Below are 17,059 nucleotides of genomic sequence, written 5' to 3' on the forward strand. Positions count from 1 at the left end.
ATCTCTTAAGTGATGATAATCTCTTAGTGATAAGGAATATAACAGTCGGGTTTCTCCAACATGACCAGTGACTTATGGAATGCCCCCAGTAACGCTTTTCAGTTCTGAACTCCTCAGTGAGCTGAGTATTCGCCATAGTCAAGTTAACAGATGATACCAAAAGTGTTGTTTAGCATCAAAATAATTACATAAACATGTGCTTAACCACTCTCCCAAACAGTCTCATCATTTAGGCTTATTTGTCATCTGTCCCACTTATGAAGTTGGTGAGGGCAAGGACACACAGCAAAAAACAGGTGCAAAGCCTGAGCCACCTGATTCTGGGCAGTGTTCCCCCTACCAGCCCACACTGCAGTCTTGCCATGGTTTCGTGATTATAATTATTACTTTTACTTTTTAAAATGCTCTATTTCTAGACTAAATCATGTTTGCTTGTTATTTTGATCCAAATACCACACTGTAGCTTTATGCAGTTATGGCCGATTCTTTAGAATCATGGACTGACGTTAACCTAGAGGCATGCTGACCAATAGAACTTTCTCAATGATGAGACGTTCTAAATCTGTGCTGTCCAGTGTGGTAGCCACTAGCCACGTGTGGCTGTAGAGCACTTGAAATGTGGCTAGGGTGTTGCAGGAAATGACTTTTCAATTTTATTTAATTTAATTAATTTAACTATAAATAGCCACTTGTGACTAATGATCACCATATTAGCATGGATCTGAATGGTGTAGAAAATTTCCATTATGATGCAGATTCCTCTTGTGTGCTAGCTCCCAGTAGTGCTTGTGTACACTTGGCCATTCTTATAGAGAAAGAATATTTTTGAGAACCTTTTTTTCTTATGCTTTGGGTATTTGGAATATATAAATATTAGCAGAACAAAGTTCCTTCTAAATTTTGACCTACTTAAACTAAAAGTTATGAGATCTTAAATCAACTGTAAAAAAAATAAAATTCACTGAGTTCAGTTCACCATACTCTTTTTGAGGGGAAATGAGAAGAGCGTTCTCTCTTATGTCCTTGATTCTACCTTTAGGAGTCTGAACCTTTAGAAAATTATTATTGGAAGAGGTTTATTTCTTTAATTTTGAAAACGAAGGGCTATTTTCTTTTATAGATACAAATCTGTTATTTGATGCCTCTAAAGTTCAGTGACACTTTAAATTAGGATTGAGTGATATTTACAGAGCCAGACAAAAATCTAGTCACATGATGTTTCCATTAGGCTAAGAATGAAATTCTGAGATTATAGTTTGGGAAAAGGACACCTGTGTTTATAAATTCATAATGCATTGCAGATAAACATTAAAATATTAAAACGACAGCTGTTTTTATTACTCTTAAACAGGAAAAATTAGAAAAAGTAACAGTTCTTAATTACCTAACAATTTCTTGACTGGAAAAATCTCAGAAAGTGAGGAATAGACAAAGGTAACAAATCTTACTAGGAGTAATAAAAATATCCCTCCAAAAAAAGTAGGGGCATTACTCATAAAAAATTTTTTGTTATTCTGTCATAGCTTTTAGTTAAGTTAATAATAATAACTATCACACAGAATATGATATTAGAAACAAATTAATTATGCTGAGACAGGAAATAGTGAAGTTAATCTAAAATATTATTTAATGTAAATTTGAACAAACTAAATTACCAAATGCTTGTTTTTCTATGTTGGACAGTCTTACAATGTTGTGTTACATAGATTCTCCAATGTGACTCTTTAATTTCTGATTTAGCCCTTGATTCTACTCGATTTCTTAGATTCATTTTTATGGTCATGAAGATATATCATTTCTTTATAGTTACCGTTGTTAAATATGAACATATTATAAGCTAATAAAACATTTCCAGTCCCCCAGAAGCCCTCCTCATTCTCTCTTCCAGCCAATATCCTTTGCCTGGGGGTACATCTAAAGCCACAGATTGATTTCGTCTAATTTTTAACTTTATATAATTAAAATTATATTGTATGTATGTATGTTCTTATGTCTAGCTTTTTTCTTCAACATTTTGTTTTTGTAATTCATCTCTATTATTGAATGTAATAGTAATCCACTCATTTTTATTACTATACAGTATATCATTATATAGCTATACCACAGTTTATTCATTCTACAATTGATAAACATTTAGATAAATTTAAATTGGGGACTATTACAAATTATGTTTCATGAACATTATTTACATGTGTTTTGTGTACCTATTTACATGTTCCTCTTAGATCTATACTTAGAAGTAGAGTTGCTGCATTATAGGGTATGTGTGTATGTGTGTTCAGTTCTGGTAGATACTCCCAAGTAATTTTCCAAAGTACAGTGTTGGAAAGTTCCAGATCATTTATATTTTCTGTATCCTCACCAATACGTGATATTGTCAGGATTTTTAGGGGAACCACTCAGTATCTATAATGATAACCATAATTTAGCTTTTAGAAAAAGCAAAAGGGGCTGGCTTAACAGCTTTAGACCACAGACACCCCTACACACACGCACATGCATGCACACAGTGATCATCAGATATCCCCACTCCCAACTTTACATAGACCCATCCAAAAAACACCTTGAAGACAGTGGCCTTTGACCCAGTTTCACTTTGGACAATATAATTTGCAATTTGGTCCTGCAAGGAAACTGTTGGGTAAGAGAGAGCAATGCACTGCTGTGAGCCTGAAGGCTTTTGGTGGGGTAAGAAATACTTGAGGAGCTAATGATACTGGAACTTGCCATGAGCTCTCAGTGTGTTTGGTTAATTTTTATAATAAAGTAATTTGACATAAATAGCCCTCAATTCACCCAGTTGAATTTAATAAACATTTTTTGGTGTTTCATTTCCAATCTTTCATATTATAGAAATGCAAAAGAAATGAAAGATGGTGCCTAACAAGGAGACAAAAAGATGCTTTACCTTATTAGTAGGCAGGGAGATACAAACTAAATAACAAGATGCCCATTTTTCACCTAGTGGATTGGCAAAAATTAAGTCATATGAGAGTGTGGGGTAAGGTTAAGTACATACATACATGCTGATAAAATGTTATAATCATTCTGGAAGGAAACTCAGTGTATACTATCATTAGAAATGTGCATACACGATGACCCAGCAGTCTCATTTGTAGGTATAAGCCCTAGAGAAATATTCACATGTACATAAGGAATCATATACAATGATGTTTACCCCAATATTTGTAATAATGAAAAAAACTCATCAATAAAGGACTGGCACAGTCTTCTGTGGTATATGCATACACTGAATTACTATGCCATGTTTAAAAAAAATGAAGCATCTCTAGAATGTAAGTTCTGTGAAGGTAGGAACTTTGCTTTTGTTCATTCCTATGTCTCCAACAACTAGAACAATTCATGGCATGTAGCAGATGCTCAGTAATTATTTGTTAAATGCATCTGTAAGTACATGGCTAGACCTCCAAATCATGGTGTTGAGTGAACAAAGCAATTGCAGAACATTTGCATTGTAAAATACATATGCATGTGGGTAAGTCCGTGAAAACTTATTAGAAGGTTTCAACAATGATACCTTCTAAGGGTAGACAAGCAGAAGGGGCTAGAATTTGGGAGTAATATTCAGAGAAGGCTTTAGACTTTTCTGCAGTGTTTCAAATTTGGAAAATGATAATAGGATTTTGGTTTTGTTTTTTTTTTTTCATAATTACTTGGGTAATTACAAGATATTTTTAAATTACTGTTTAATTACTGTTGAAAAATAATTTCCTTGTTATTTGGCAGGTTGAAAGTTACTAAGTGAGGCGCTCCTCCCTCTGGAGCCCCAAAACTTCCACACAGCTATGCTGGTACAGGCTTGCTGGATTTAGTTCCCAAAGGGAATTTCTCGAATACCTGAAATAAATTGAAAAAAATGCTGTCCAATGATTCTGCATATTTCCTTCAATATAAACCAGCTATTTTTCTGTTTCCATCCTTGTTCTGATTTTATATTTGAAGGATGCATTAAATTTTTATTTTTACTAATTGCATTCACATATCTTTGCAGAAGTGTTTAAAATACCTTAATATAGGAGATAATAAGGTTAATAGAAGTAGATAGTAAGAAAGATGGAATGAAAAGATCAGGAGACTAGGATTTTCATTCTGTCAGCTTTTTTCCTCATTGCATGATGATTGTCAAGTTAACCCTCTTGAAGCCTCATTTTCATATCTGCATGGTGAAGAGATGGGATTTTGTGGTCTCCACCATTCTCTGCCCAGTGCTCTGAGAAATTATGTATAATGGAGCAGTGAGCCATTGAGCTCAGTGTTTTGCTGTAGAAGTGACAAAAAGAGGGACCTCCCTACTTCCCCTTCAGTTGACTTTTCACAATGTTTTGAAGGTAAGTGACACTTTGACAAGGGAAACTTTGACTTTGGACCCATTATAGTAATCAAATGGGCAATTATGTGGTGCAGTGTGGCTCATAACATTTCACAGTTGATTAGCTACCTGTACTTAAGCCAGAGTAGCTAACACAGAGTGTTTACTAGGTGCCACGCACTGTGCTAAGTGTTTCACAAAGATTTATTGCATTTAACCCACACAGTTATCTTATGGAGCAAATTCTATAATTATCATCATTTTACACATAAGCCAGTAAAGTGTCTGCATGACTAAGATACTTACCCAAGTGAATTGCACAACTGAGTCCTGAATCGGGACTCTAATTTGGATACAGGACCACCAAGGAATACCCAGTACCACATCCTGTAGAGTGCTTTATATATATATGTGTGTCTACTCTGTACAGAACTGCTCTGTCCTTTGAAGACTTTTTGATAGGAATGGAATAGCTACTCTTCTTAATAACAGCAACCATTACTTAATGAAGTCATCTGCAATAATGAATTTCTCCCTTCTCTCCTACTCTGCTCTACAATGATTTAATGTGCTGGCATGAGACATTTAAAGTCTTTTTGAAGTTTCAAAGGGAGTTCTTATCTGGAAGCTGGAAGGAAAAACATTTCCTTTGTCATAGTTTTCAGATAAGTTGGACTCTTATTGGTCATCTATGAGGTCTAGTGCAATTTTCTTTTCATTCACATTTTTCTTCATTGAGTACACATAGCTCATTTAGTGTTTATTGCTAAAATTTGCCAAACACTGTGAGTAAAATATTTGCCTCATTTAAATTGAATTTTGAATGTTTCCTTCTTGGTTATTGAGTGAGTTCAGGCTTTTGGGTTTTCTGGATTTATGTTGACAGCTCTTTTCCTTTCAAAAAGAAATAGTCTGATCACTTATGTCATATGCTTTCTTAACAAATTTTTTCCTGGGTCAAAAGAAAGTCAATATAATTTTTCATCAGGAAATAGTTTGATTATTACAATGTTGTTTTATTCCAGTCTTCTGGGAACTTGTAGGATCTCTGCGTTAATAAAGAGCTATTATCTGCTTATAGCATATTTTATGTGCTTTATTTTGAAAGATTGAAGATATACACTAAGTATATACCAACATTCAAATTTACACTATGGCTTTAGCCTTGAGATGCCATTTAATTAAAATTTATGAATAGTAGGCCTCATTTCGTTTGAGCAGAATAAAGTTTACCTTTGACTACAAAAGAAATGGTTTATTTTGTTAAACCACATAGTACTATATACTCACTAAGATTTCAAATGAGTATGTTTAACCTCTTAAGAGAGTTTTAATTACATTACCTTTATTGAATGTGTTCTATGTGCCTAAAATCAAATTACTGTAGTGCTAACCACTATAACGGCACAAAGAAAATTGCTTTAGAGAGCTTAAGTGGAAGGTAAAAATCTATTATACAATTAATGAACTGTATAGAAGAATCTATGAATAAGAAGAATCTTTGAAGAAGATTCATTGGACTACGTGGACTAGAACAGAGTAGTTGGCATATTCAAAGGAGAGACAAAACCAGAAAAGGTGGGAATTAAACTGACGCCTAAAAGCAGGGTGGAATTTAGAAAAGAGAAGAATGGGTTTGAGGTAATGGCTCGAGGCTGCTGGTGGGATGGCCTGGACAGGAAAGGTTCTAAGCAAAGGCACTGCAGGGAAAAAAAAAAAAAAAAAGCATCCTATTGTTTTGGCAACAAGAACAACCTTTACTTCCCAGTCAGGATTCTTGTGGGTTCTCAGCCCCAGACCTCTCCTGAATTTCACACTCTGTACCTTTTCTTCTGCTTGTTCTCTCTGCTGGTTTGCTATTTCTCCCCTTTATGGCTTGTTGAAACATCTCTTACTGACCAAGACCTAGCCAGGTCTCACTTTCTCTTGAATCCTCACCCTACCTGCCTGAGAAGAAATAGTCATTTTCTTCCCAGCAGCCCTGGCATGTTGGTCGTCTGCCTAGCCAAGCATACTTCAAACTGCATTTCAATTTCTGTTGTTCTTTCACCACTGAGGCTTTCTTGCAGGGAAGAACCACAAGTCAGCTTGGTATCCTCGGTGCCTGTATCACGTCTGGCCCCAGGTGGGCACTCATGGATCGTGTGTTTTAGGGACAAGTGAGGGGAAAATATTTCTCTATCTACATTTACTATTAACATTAATAGAGTCTACAGTTATAGAACTAAACATTTGTTTTGTTTATTGTAGGCAATATGTCCTAAAGAAAGAAAGCAGAAAAACATCTTTCTTTCAAAACCTTTATGTACATAAAGACAGTCTTAACATTATTTTTAAGATTTTTTTGTTAACCTGACAGACTTATGTTTCAATTTTAGGTTTTAAAAGTCTTTCATATTTTAGTGTTTAAAAAATACATATGATTGTCATCTTAATATAACCATATGTTACATTCGTTAGTTCAGAAAAATACCCAAGATATATAAACTCATTGTTAAATTGGAAGGAGATAGAGTGAAAGAGGTGAAAGGAAGAAAGTCTTCAGGCCAGAGAAGAAAAGGAGAGAGACTAAGAAACTTAAAAGTCTTGCCTGGAGTAGAATATTCTCTGGACACCAGCCACACTCAGCATTAGTCACCTTTGTACCCTTCCTGCCCAGGTTCCTACTGTTTTCTACCTGAGACCCTGCCTACTCTTTACAAAGGCTGCACTCTGTATTAGGTACTAAGGCTCCTACAACTGTGCCCCCAGGCTTTCTCTGTGCCTCATGCTCGGTTATTGTAGAATAAGGACTGGGTTCCCATAATGGATCAATTTAATTATTTATGTATCTTTGAGAGCTGAATTTAGCATAGTATGTATATACCAAGTGCTGTCTTGGCATTCTGTTAATCGGTGGGCCTACTTCCTCTGGTGAAAACAAAACCTTCTAAGATGGTTTTATGCCTGAGAAATACATTTAAAACTATTTGAGATGAAACTTAACAGTGTACTTCTTTGAAGCTAGCCCCTAAAACGTGCCCCAGGTTTTACCTGGAGGAGTCCTTAATTTGATGTACCAATAAAAACAGTCCTGTTTTTCATGCAGCTAATTTTTAATGCCAAATTTAAGCAATAGTGCTGTTACCAAACCATGTCTCTGATGCTTCGAAAAGCCAAAACTCAAAATGTCATGGTTTGGAGTAATAAAAGGTTGATTAATCAAGAAGGCGCCAACCAAGATGGTGGGAGACCTAGTGGTGCCTCCGATCCATCTTGCTCGCTAGACAGGGCCAAGAGGTTTTAAGTTTTAAGGGCTAGGGGAAACAGATATGCAGAAGTGCCGGTGGGGCAAGTTTTAATTAGAGGACCTTGGAACTTGGCCATTTATGATAAAGGGGTATGAACACTGGCTCTTCTGGGACAGTTGGATCCGTGGCTTCTGAAAGGGTTCCGGAGTTCAAGTTCCAGTGTGTACTGGTCCTTTGGTTCCATGGGGTTGTGGGGTGTGATACTTTAGTTCCGGGTACAGCTGGAGGCCAGAGTTCTCTCCTCTGCCCATGCTTCAGCTGCATGACTTGTGGTTTCGGTCTCTTGTCTCAGAAAAACAATTCAGCACCTTGTCAAACAGCATAGGACCATTTTGAGCTGGTTCTGCAGTTACAGTGCCTTTATTCATCCCAAGCTACAAGCTCTTTAGGTCCTTCTGATGATGTAATCATGTCATAATGTGCATTTCTTGGATCTTTCTACTTCCTCTGACATTGAGAAGGGGAAATATTACCAGCTGTTAGCTTTCAGCTCTGGGCTTGCAGTCTTACTGTGCCCTGCTGTTGCTCTCTTAACAGACCAAATGAGCCTGAAAACATTTTATCAGAGACTGAAAGTAAAGTGTACTTGCATCAGAAAGGCATTGAGAAAGGCAAGTTTAGATTTGTTTTAACAAGATGGCAGAGGGAAGATAACCTTCTTCTGGCTCCATAGACTAAACTGTTAGAGGACCCAGGCCAGAGAATAACTCAGGGCCAAGTACAGCATGCCTGGGGATCAACAAATATTTATATTGTCCTTCAGAAGGCAGATTTGTCACAAATGATTTTCTAATATTCTGCAGAGAGACTAATAACCTTCAAACAAAAACTCTCAAATTAATGATTTTGTTAACCTTGTTAGTACTTTCTGAGTTATAACTACTTGTTTTTTATTGTTACTACCTATAATTATGAAATACTGTATTTACATCAGGAATCAGCAAACTTTTTCTTAAAAGGACCAGATTATAAATATTATAGGCTTTTTAGATACTTATATAACCATTTCAGATATAAAACCTTAGCTTGTAAGCTGTGGTTTACCATCCTCTGGTCCTTATGATCTTGTCTGTTAGCACTCTCCCTGCACACATACTTGCTTCTACAATTATTTATCCTCTACTCTTTGCCTGACATGAAGAATGTAAATAGAAATGTAAAGAAGTTCCTTTGCTAAAAGATCTCACATAAGTACAAATTGGTGGTTACAAAATAATCATGGGGATTTAAAATACAACACAGGGAATATAGTCAGTGAGATTCTAATAACTGTGTATGTTGCCAGGTGGGTACTAGACTTATCGAGAGGATCACTTTGTAAATTATATAAATGTCTAGCCATTATGCTGTACACCTGAAACTAATGTAATATTTAATGTCAGCTGTAATTGATTAGGGCATTATTTTTCAAGCAATGTTGCAGAGCATTGCAGAGCAAACTACATATCTATGTTTGTTATAGCAAAGAAAAATTAACACTTCTATTTTATCAAGTCCATAATTTCAAATTTTACATTACAAAATTAATACCTCTATCAAAACAATTATCTGAATTAAAATCTTATTAATTTAAAACTTTAGTGTTTTCTCCCTTTTCTTAAATTAACTTGAGATAATTTGTCCGGGTGTAGTATTTTATAAAAACATAAATAGAGTATAAAACTGATGCAATCCAGTTTTGGATAGAAAAATGTAGTGAAAAACAGTAATGCCTCATTACAATATCTGGTTCACTAACGTGTACGTCCTAAGTGTTGTCCTAAGTGTAGATGTGACAAAGAACAAATAGTTGTATAGAGGTTTCCTGTTTATATAATACACTCTGAGACCAGATGTTAGATAAGTAATCCTTTGTGATTATAATCTCTGTGTATTCTGATGTTGATTCCCTCTAAGTTAGTCATTGTTCTGAATATTTTGGGCCTATTAGTAAGAAAAGATATTTCTGAGGATATTTCAACTAAAGTAATTAAGAAAACAATACACCCCATGATAAAATATAATCTTTAAAATGCATATTTCTTTGAAGACCAATGAGTTTTTTAAAGAAATCTCAAAAGTTTTTGATTTGAAGTTGATGGGGTGGGGTAAACCTTTCAAAAATTTTATTTTTCTTTTGTTGTAATCACTGTGTATTTCAGCAATTGGTTATTATTATCTCAGTTTCTATGGAGCTCACATTTGAAGTAGGTGGGAAGTCAGAAGTACTATATAGAATTTACCTTAAATTACTTGTTAATTTTGGCTTTCTTTAAACTGAAATATTTATGTTGACATAGCAATATATGTCATTTACACTCTGTATATGTATATACAATAGAATTCTTTGGAGGTGATGGGGTTCAGGGCAGGCTGACCCAAAATATGACATTTAACATTTTGAATTAAAGTTACTTGAGAAATAGCCAGTGTAAAAACACTCTGACCTTCTTTTATCCCCGCTGAAAGAAGAAAATAAATCTCCCATATGACGGTAGCCACCCTATTCCAGGAGGATAGGAGGCATCCTTATTGCCAGAGATATGGAATTCAAGGCCAGAAAAGCTGGATAAATAGATGTTGTTAGTTCTTGATTAATTTCCTACCCTAAGCAAAATCCTTTGTTTTGTTAAATCTTCACAAATGGTATTTCTTTCACTTCATTCAATCCAGATATTCTAGATTTCTTTATAAATATATTAGATAGAAACAAACCATGTATGGATCATAAAAAGAAATGTTTGTTTTAATATTAAATTTCAGTTTCATCTTTTGCCCTCCCTAAATAAATTCAGAACATACTTAATCTATTGTTTATCTCTTCCATCTTTCAAAAAATAATTCAATATCTCTTGGCCAAAATTACACACAGACACACACAGAGGCATATGTATATATGTATATTTCACAAAATTAATTATATTGTTCCTTACAGCAAGTACATTGAGTTCATAGCTAAAACTAAACATTGTAGCTGTTCACTTGCATACTGTTCTATAACTTGTAAAGGTTGTAAATGTTTCAGTCTCTCCTAAATTATTGTCTGCCACAGAAAGAGCAGCACACCTTAATTGGAGGCTGATGGTGGAGGTGTTTGCATCCCCACATCTCTAATCCCCTGGGACAACAGCTTTAGAAACTAGTCACAAGTTGCACAGACAGAGGTAATACAGTTAACAAGAAAAAGGCTTACTTATTCTGCAATGATAGAAATAGTGATGTGGCACAATTGTCTATTAAACTAAAAAAGTATTTTTAATATTAAGTTTGTATTTTTTTATCTATCACTAGAGACCCCTAAATCCTGAATCGTATTTGATACATGTGGGCCACTTTATGTACATATCAGACTGTTGAAACACTTTGCTGTTGTTATTTCCATGACTCTGCATTAACCAGTTTTTATTAATATAGTATAACTAAACTTTTATTCTTTATAACTAGCTTTTTAAAAAATTTACTTTTAATCCCATGTAGACATAGAAAATACTAGCATCTAAGGATATTAGAGGTGTGGAAAGGTCAGGAAAATTAGTTACATAAAGTGGCAGTAAAATAGAATTCCTTTGAGATTAACCGAAAACACAGGCCACTTTGTGAGTTGAGAACAAACAAGACCATTTCTTTCTTTCCACTTTCGGTCTAAATTCCCTGTCATGTCCAGTCAGTGTTAATCTATCAGTAGCATAATATAATTAAACATGATTTTTTTTTTCAGTGGAGGTAAAAAAAATGAATGTACTTTAGAAAGGGTGACTTTGATAGGGCAGTTTTTTGTCATTCACAGGTTATATGTTACGAATCATAATATTACTTTGAATATAAATAAACACAAATACTCCTGTGTCTGCCCTTCCACTAATTTAGGTATTCATTCATTGAATGCCTGCTCCATGCTAAGCAGAAAGATATACTACCAACCTTTAGGACTTTAAAGTCTCTTTGGGAAGTTAATTTAATTAGCAATTATAATTCAATGTAGTTTGTTTAACCTAACTCTTCTGTTGGTTCAGTAGCTTGATTTATTTCAATAAAAAGATGAGTGTGAATTATAGACAACATTACTATATTATACACTTAAAAATTAATAGGAGACTAGATCTTATTGTTCTCATCACAAAATAGAAATGGTGTAACGTGTTAGAGGTATTAGCCAATGCTAGGTGGGAATCATATTGCAATATATAGATGTAGCATATCAACATGTTGTACACCTTAAACTTGTATATTATATGTCAGTGGTATCTCAAAGATAAATTTTTTAAAAGATGAGTGTTTATTTGTGTAATTACATCTATTCCTTTAATGATCTGAGGTTACAAAAGTCAGTGATCTTTTATAGTAAGAGCAACCCGTAATCTATTGGGTCTCTATTTGTATAGGGGTTGTCTTTTACTTTGTTCATTTCAGTCTGGCTTGTGAACAAAATCAGGACACTCACATTATTACCTCAGGGAGTAATTTTCTCCAGCTAAACTATTATGTTTGCACTCTTCTGCATTAGGCTTATTAAGGGATACTAATAAAATTAATCTAGGCAATAATTTTAAAATACAGCATTTAAATGTATATGCTGTTTTCTTAATTCCTTTGGAAATGGGACAGTAACTTTTTAACAGTAATTTGTATTTCGATCACTAGATGGCACTAAGCGCATAAGTATAGCTAAGGAGGAAAAATAGTTTTTTTCTCAGCAGTTGTTCCTAACTACAGAAGCTTAAGTATGTAAATGTTTTCAGCATTAGGTACTATAAATCTTTTGTTATCCAACTCACAAAATTCTTATTGCTATAAAAACTTTGCTTTTCTAGGTAAAATAATCTCACATATGACTTTTAGGTATAATAAATTCTGAGTCACAGCCTCTGCCATTACTTTGATAGTCACTCATCAAACTGTTTTCTTCCTAGCAACTTACTTGTATTATTTTCTCTTTCTTATTTAGCCCTATCTTACTTGTGCCCTCTTTTCCCTGAAAAACAGAAGATATATTTAAATATTTTTAAGCTTTGGGGATAAAAAGCTTTAAAAAATTACATAGCATCACATTACATAGCTATGCATTACATAGCTTCTGGGATATTGAGGGATCCCAGAGTTTTACACAAAATGTCCCAGTAGGACAAAATACAAGAAGAGCACAACTCTTTTTGTTCTTGGTCTCCCAATGTCTGAATATTATTCTCATAGTATAACATTCTGTTATTTTTTTGGTCTAATTATGATCGATTCCTACAACATACTATTTTTCTGAAGAAAGATGCTCTAAGTTGCAAATAACTGGTAAACTTAATGTTTAAGCTATCATTAAATTGAGTTAGTTTGCATGACCAGACGAAGTTCAGAGTTTGCGTGATACTTTGAACAGTTAATTCAGTTTCTTAATCAGAGACCCAGTGATGTCATCAGCCAAAGGTTCTTTTCAGATTTCCACTCAGTCATCATTGATATGTCAGAGTTGCACTTCATGTTGAAGTTAGCTGCCACAGTTCTAGGTAGAACATGTAGCCATAGCAAAGTCCAGAATAGAAGGGATGGGTGGTATACAGGATTCCAGTGGTCCCCAGCAGAGTTCTCAAGTCTCACTGGCCATGCCTGGCTCTCTTACAGGGTCCTAAACAACTTACTGACAGGGGAAGGAATTGCCATCATAGGTTAGACCTACAGAAACCTACGCCCTCCCTGTGTGCCCAGCCCCTCGGCAGAGGATGAAACCTCAAACAAAATAAGAGTACTTTCCAACAGAGGAGACGGGGAGTGGATTTGGGCAGGCAGATGATAGTATTTGCTACCATTTCTGGTTTTGTTGTGTTTTTTTGTTTTGTTTTGTTTTTTGCTTAGAGACTCTTTTTTCCTGTCCTGATATTCTTGAAATGTAGCCTTCATTTCTGCTATTTCAAGTATATGACAGCATACAGAGTTGCATGTGTAGCCCAAATCTATTGCAGTTTATCATTCAGTATAATCTCATTCACCTCTTGTTTTGTTAATGCATTTTTTTTTCTTTTATAGCAGTTAAAGAAAGTAAGAACTTGGGTTCTCTCTATTAGTGCTGTCATACCCAGAGAACAGCATCTCTAAAATGCTTCATGAATCTAGTAGTATTTCAGCCACATCTGCAATTGTCTGCTAAATACCCACAACTTTTAAGGCACCGTGTCAAGCATTGTGAGTGCATCTGACCAGGACAACAGCTCAGATGACCCGTTGGACTCTCTAAACACCCAAAGGGGCAGAGCCAGCAGCCCCAGCTCAGTGATTCAGGTCCTTCAGTTTTCCTTGTCCACTACCGTGCCTTCTGGCCTTTCTGGCTTGTTCTTCCTGTCTCAGCACCTCTCAGAGACTGTAATAGACTGACCCTTCTCGTCTGAGTTTCATATGAAACAATACTACTGTGACTCTGAGGAACCCAGCTCCCTTCTTGGCTGCTTCATGCCAAAGATGCGTTCATGGTGCATTATCTGCATATTTATTTTTTTGTTATCTGTATTCAGCAAATAGTTGTTGAGTGATTGAAAGAATATCAATCAATCGATATTTAAAACTGCAGTAAGATTATCTCTGATTTGAGAATGCCGATTATATTGTTTGTTATGTTTTAACAGTTTATCAGTTCTTGTCAAATAGCCAACACATATTCTCAACTACATTTTCAATCATTAGTTTTTAAGTAAAGGATAAGAAGTACTCTTAAGAAGCAATACTGATTGCTAGATTGTTTTTATTTATAGTTTTGAGAGAGGGTAACTTGTTTGAGAATACAGAGTCCAAAATGAAAAAAAAAAAAATCTCCTCGATGTTTTTATTTTTCAGAAAACTGTGGAATGTATTTTCCAGAAATAAAAAGAGATCCAGGCAGGTATTTACACAGATGTCCTGAATCCGTAAAAAAGTGGCTTCGACAGCTAAAGAATGCTGGGAAAATTCTTCTGTTAATCACTAGTTCTCACAGTGATTACTGTAGACTTCTCTGTAAACATATCCTTGGGTAAGTAATGAGACATTCCATTTTCTTGGTTTTACCAATAGCAAATTAGACCAATGCTTTTTAAAAAAGGCTCCACCATGACCATATTATATTGAATAATGCTGAGTGACAAGTGGTCGTTTCTCATAACATCCCTCAACATCTGCTGATCCCAACAAACCCCTAGTACATTTTAGCAAAGCAACATTACCGGGGTTCATCATGCTCGTAGCTTACTGATCTGGGCTTTAGATTTTCTGAAGAGAAAACACATGTCCTTCCAGCTGTCTTCCATGAATCTGGTTTCTCAGTTTGGGATGACTATTGAGGGATACTAAGTTGCAGATTGTACTTACTGACAGATAACGAGTATAACTTCTCTGTAGCCTTTTCAGTGTGTATCCTTGTCCTTCACCATTGAGCACAGCCAGGGATGGGATTGACATCTGTGAAAATTGAGGCACTATAAATGCATAGACTTGAAAATAAAACAGACATGGTTCAAGCCCTGCCTTGCAACTTACTGTGTGACCTGGGGCGGGTTTTATAACCTCACTAAGCCTCCATTCCGTCACCTTAAAAGTGGGACAATAATACCTCATAGATATGAAGAGGAGTTTCAATAGCATAATACAGGTAAAGTATTAGGCAGAGTAGTTGGTTATTTTCAGTAAGTGTTAATACTTATGTATGTCATTCTTCTGGGCAATACCAGAGATTATCCAAGGTCCAAGCAAGATTCTAAAATGGGCTACTAGACCCCTCATGACATTTCCTCAGATTTCAGCAAGTACTGAATTGCTTTGCATATGAAGCAAGTTTTAGCTTTAAACTGACCCCTGGTTACATGTTTCTCAGCACATGTAGATTTAAATTGGTCGATGGTATACTTACAGTCTGAGTGGATGCTTTGTTTTCTGAATAATACATAGGCTTGCGATCCTTGAAGTGAATTAAAGCTTGAAGTCTTGGATGCCTTGAAAGGTGCCTTTTACAGAGAGCTTTGCTCTCCTGGTGGTGGAACCATACTTCAGAATAAAAACTCTGGAGTCTTAATCTCTTTTTCATTAGCATAGATAACCAAAGTTTTTCCTGCCTGTCACAATTTCTCTTTAATACAGTTTTGGTTTGTAAAAGTATTCAGATATGTTGGGTAAATATCGTCTCCCCAATAAAATCGCGGAGCCCTTGGGAACAAGGACTACCATTTCTTTACCATCTCAAATAATCCTAAATATAGTATTAAATACAAACTAAAAAACAATTTACTGTTGTTATCTAAAAATTGACCCTTTATAAAACTACCCCGATTTTCAAAATAAAGTATCTTCTTCACATTTTGCATACTTTCTGAAAGATGTCACCAGACTTGATATAATGCTAGGTTTCCATAGAACCCATGTGACACACAGAATTACTAATATCTCTTCAAGCTAACCAATCCAGAGAAATTTCAGGACTCAAATAGGAAGACATAGCTTGTGACTATTTCTAGCTGTAAGAAACTATTGAATTAACTTACTATTACCATATTGAGAAGGCTTAGCACCTAGAGTTAATGAGTTAATGTGCTCTTACTTTTCTTATATTTATACTTCAAGGTGTTGTCAAGAATATTAGTGCTAAACTACCTTCTGTTTCCAGGTTCACCTTAAAATGTATAGAAAGCATGTAAAAAGGTAATCCAAAGATAAGGAATGATACTATCTATGGTCAAGTAGGTAGGCAAACATTAAGTTCTGTTTTTTATAGACCGTTTCTAATTCCTTAAATAAATTTATGGAAAATGTGTTACTTTTTAGGAATGATTTTGCCGATCTTTTTGACATTGTGATTACAAATGCACTGAAGCCCGGTTTCTTCTCCCATTTACCAAGTCAGAGACCTTTCCGGACACTAGGTAAACTACGTTTTGCTTTTGTCTTCTATTTAGGATTTGTTCATTCCGTTATTCAATAAATAATCTGCTGGGTAACAACCATGTGTTAGGTGCAACAAAAGATAAAAGAGACCCTATGTCTTTCTCTTTGTGGGAGAGAAAGAAGATAATAAACCTATGTTTGTATTAAATTTTACTCTACTACATTGTATCATAATCATTTGTTTCTCAGTCTCTCCCTGACTATAAAAATGAAAGGCATGGAGTTTACCTTAGATTTTAGGGCCTGCATAAATGCTTCATTAAATACTTGAGGGATGAATTAATTGTAATGTCTGAATTTTCTAGAACAAAGGTGCCTGCGGAATACATGAGGATCATAAAAGACAAAGCAGTCCTCTCTGGGGAGCAATCTCAGCCTTCAAGGAGGGTGGTTAGAATTGTCACACATGTAGAAGAGGCTGATGAAGAGGTGGAATGAAAAGAGTGCACACATTTTTCAGATGAAAAAGAATGGGAATAGCAGGAAGGGTGGAAAAAGGGAAGCAATTAAGAAGTAAAAATTGCCAATTATAAAAACAGTCACAGGGATGTAAAGTACAACATAGGGAATA

General features: G+C 35.2%; 1 protein-coding gene across 2 annotated transcripts in view; it reads left to right on the forward strand.

Annotated features, from left to right (window-relative positions):
• Positions 1 to 17,059, forward strand: part of NT5DC1 (5'-nucleotidase domain containing 1) — a 110,517-nt gene that overhangs the window by 76,415 nt on the left and 17,043 nt on the right. For both annotated transcript variants that reach the window (XM_039870757.1, XM_039870759.1), the window contains 2 exons: positions 14,413 to 14,587; positions 16,369 to 16,466. In XM_039870757.1, coding sequence (XP_039726691.1) covers positions 14,413 to 14,587; positions 16,369 to 16,466 — 273 coding nt within the window. The remainder of the gene's footprint in view (positions 1 to 14,412; positions 14,588 to 16,368; positions 16,467 to 17,059) is intronic.

This window comes from Pteropus medius, unplaced genomic scaffold (genome assembly GCF_902729225.1).
Source record: "Pteropus medius unplaced genomic scaffold, Ma_sr-lr_union100, whole genome shotgun sequence".
Lineage (NCBI taxonomy): Eukaryota > Metazoa > Chordata > Mammalia > Chiroptera > Pteropodidae > Pteropus > Pteropus medius.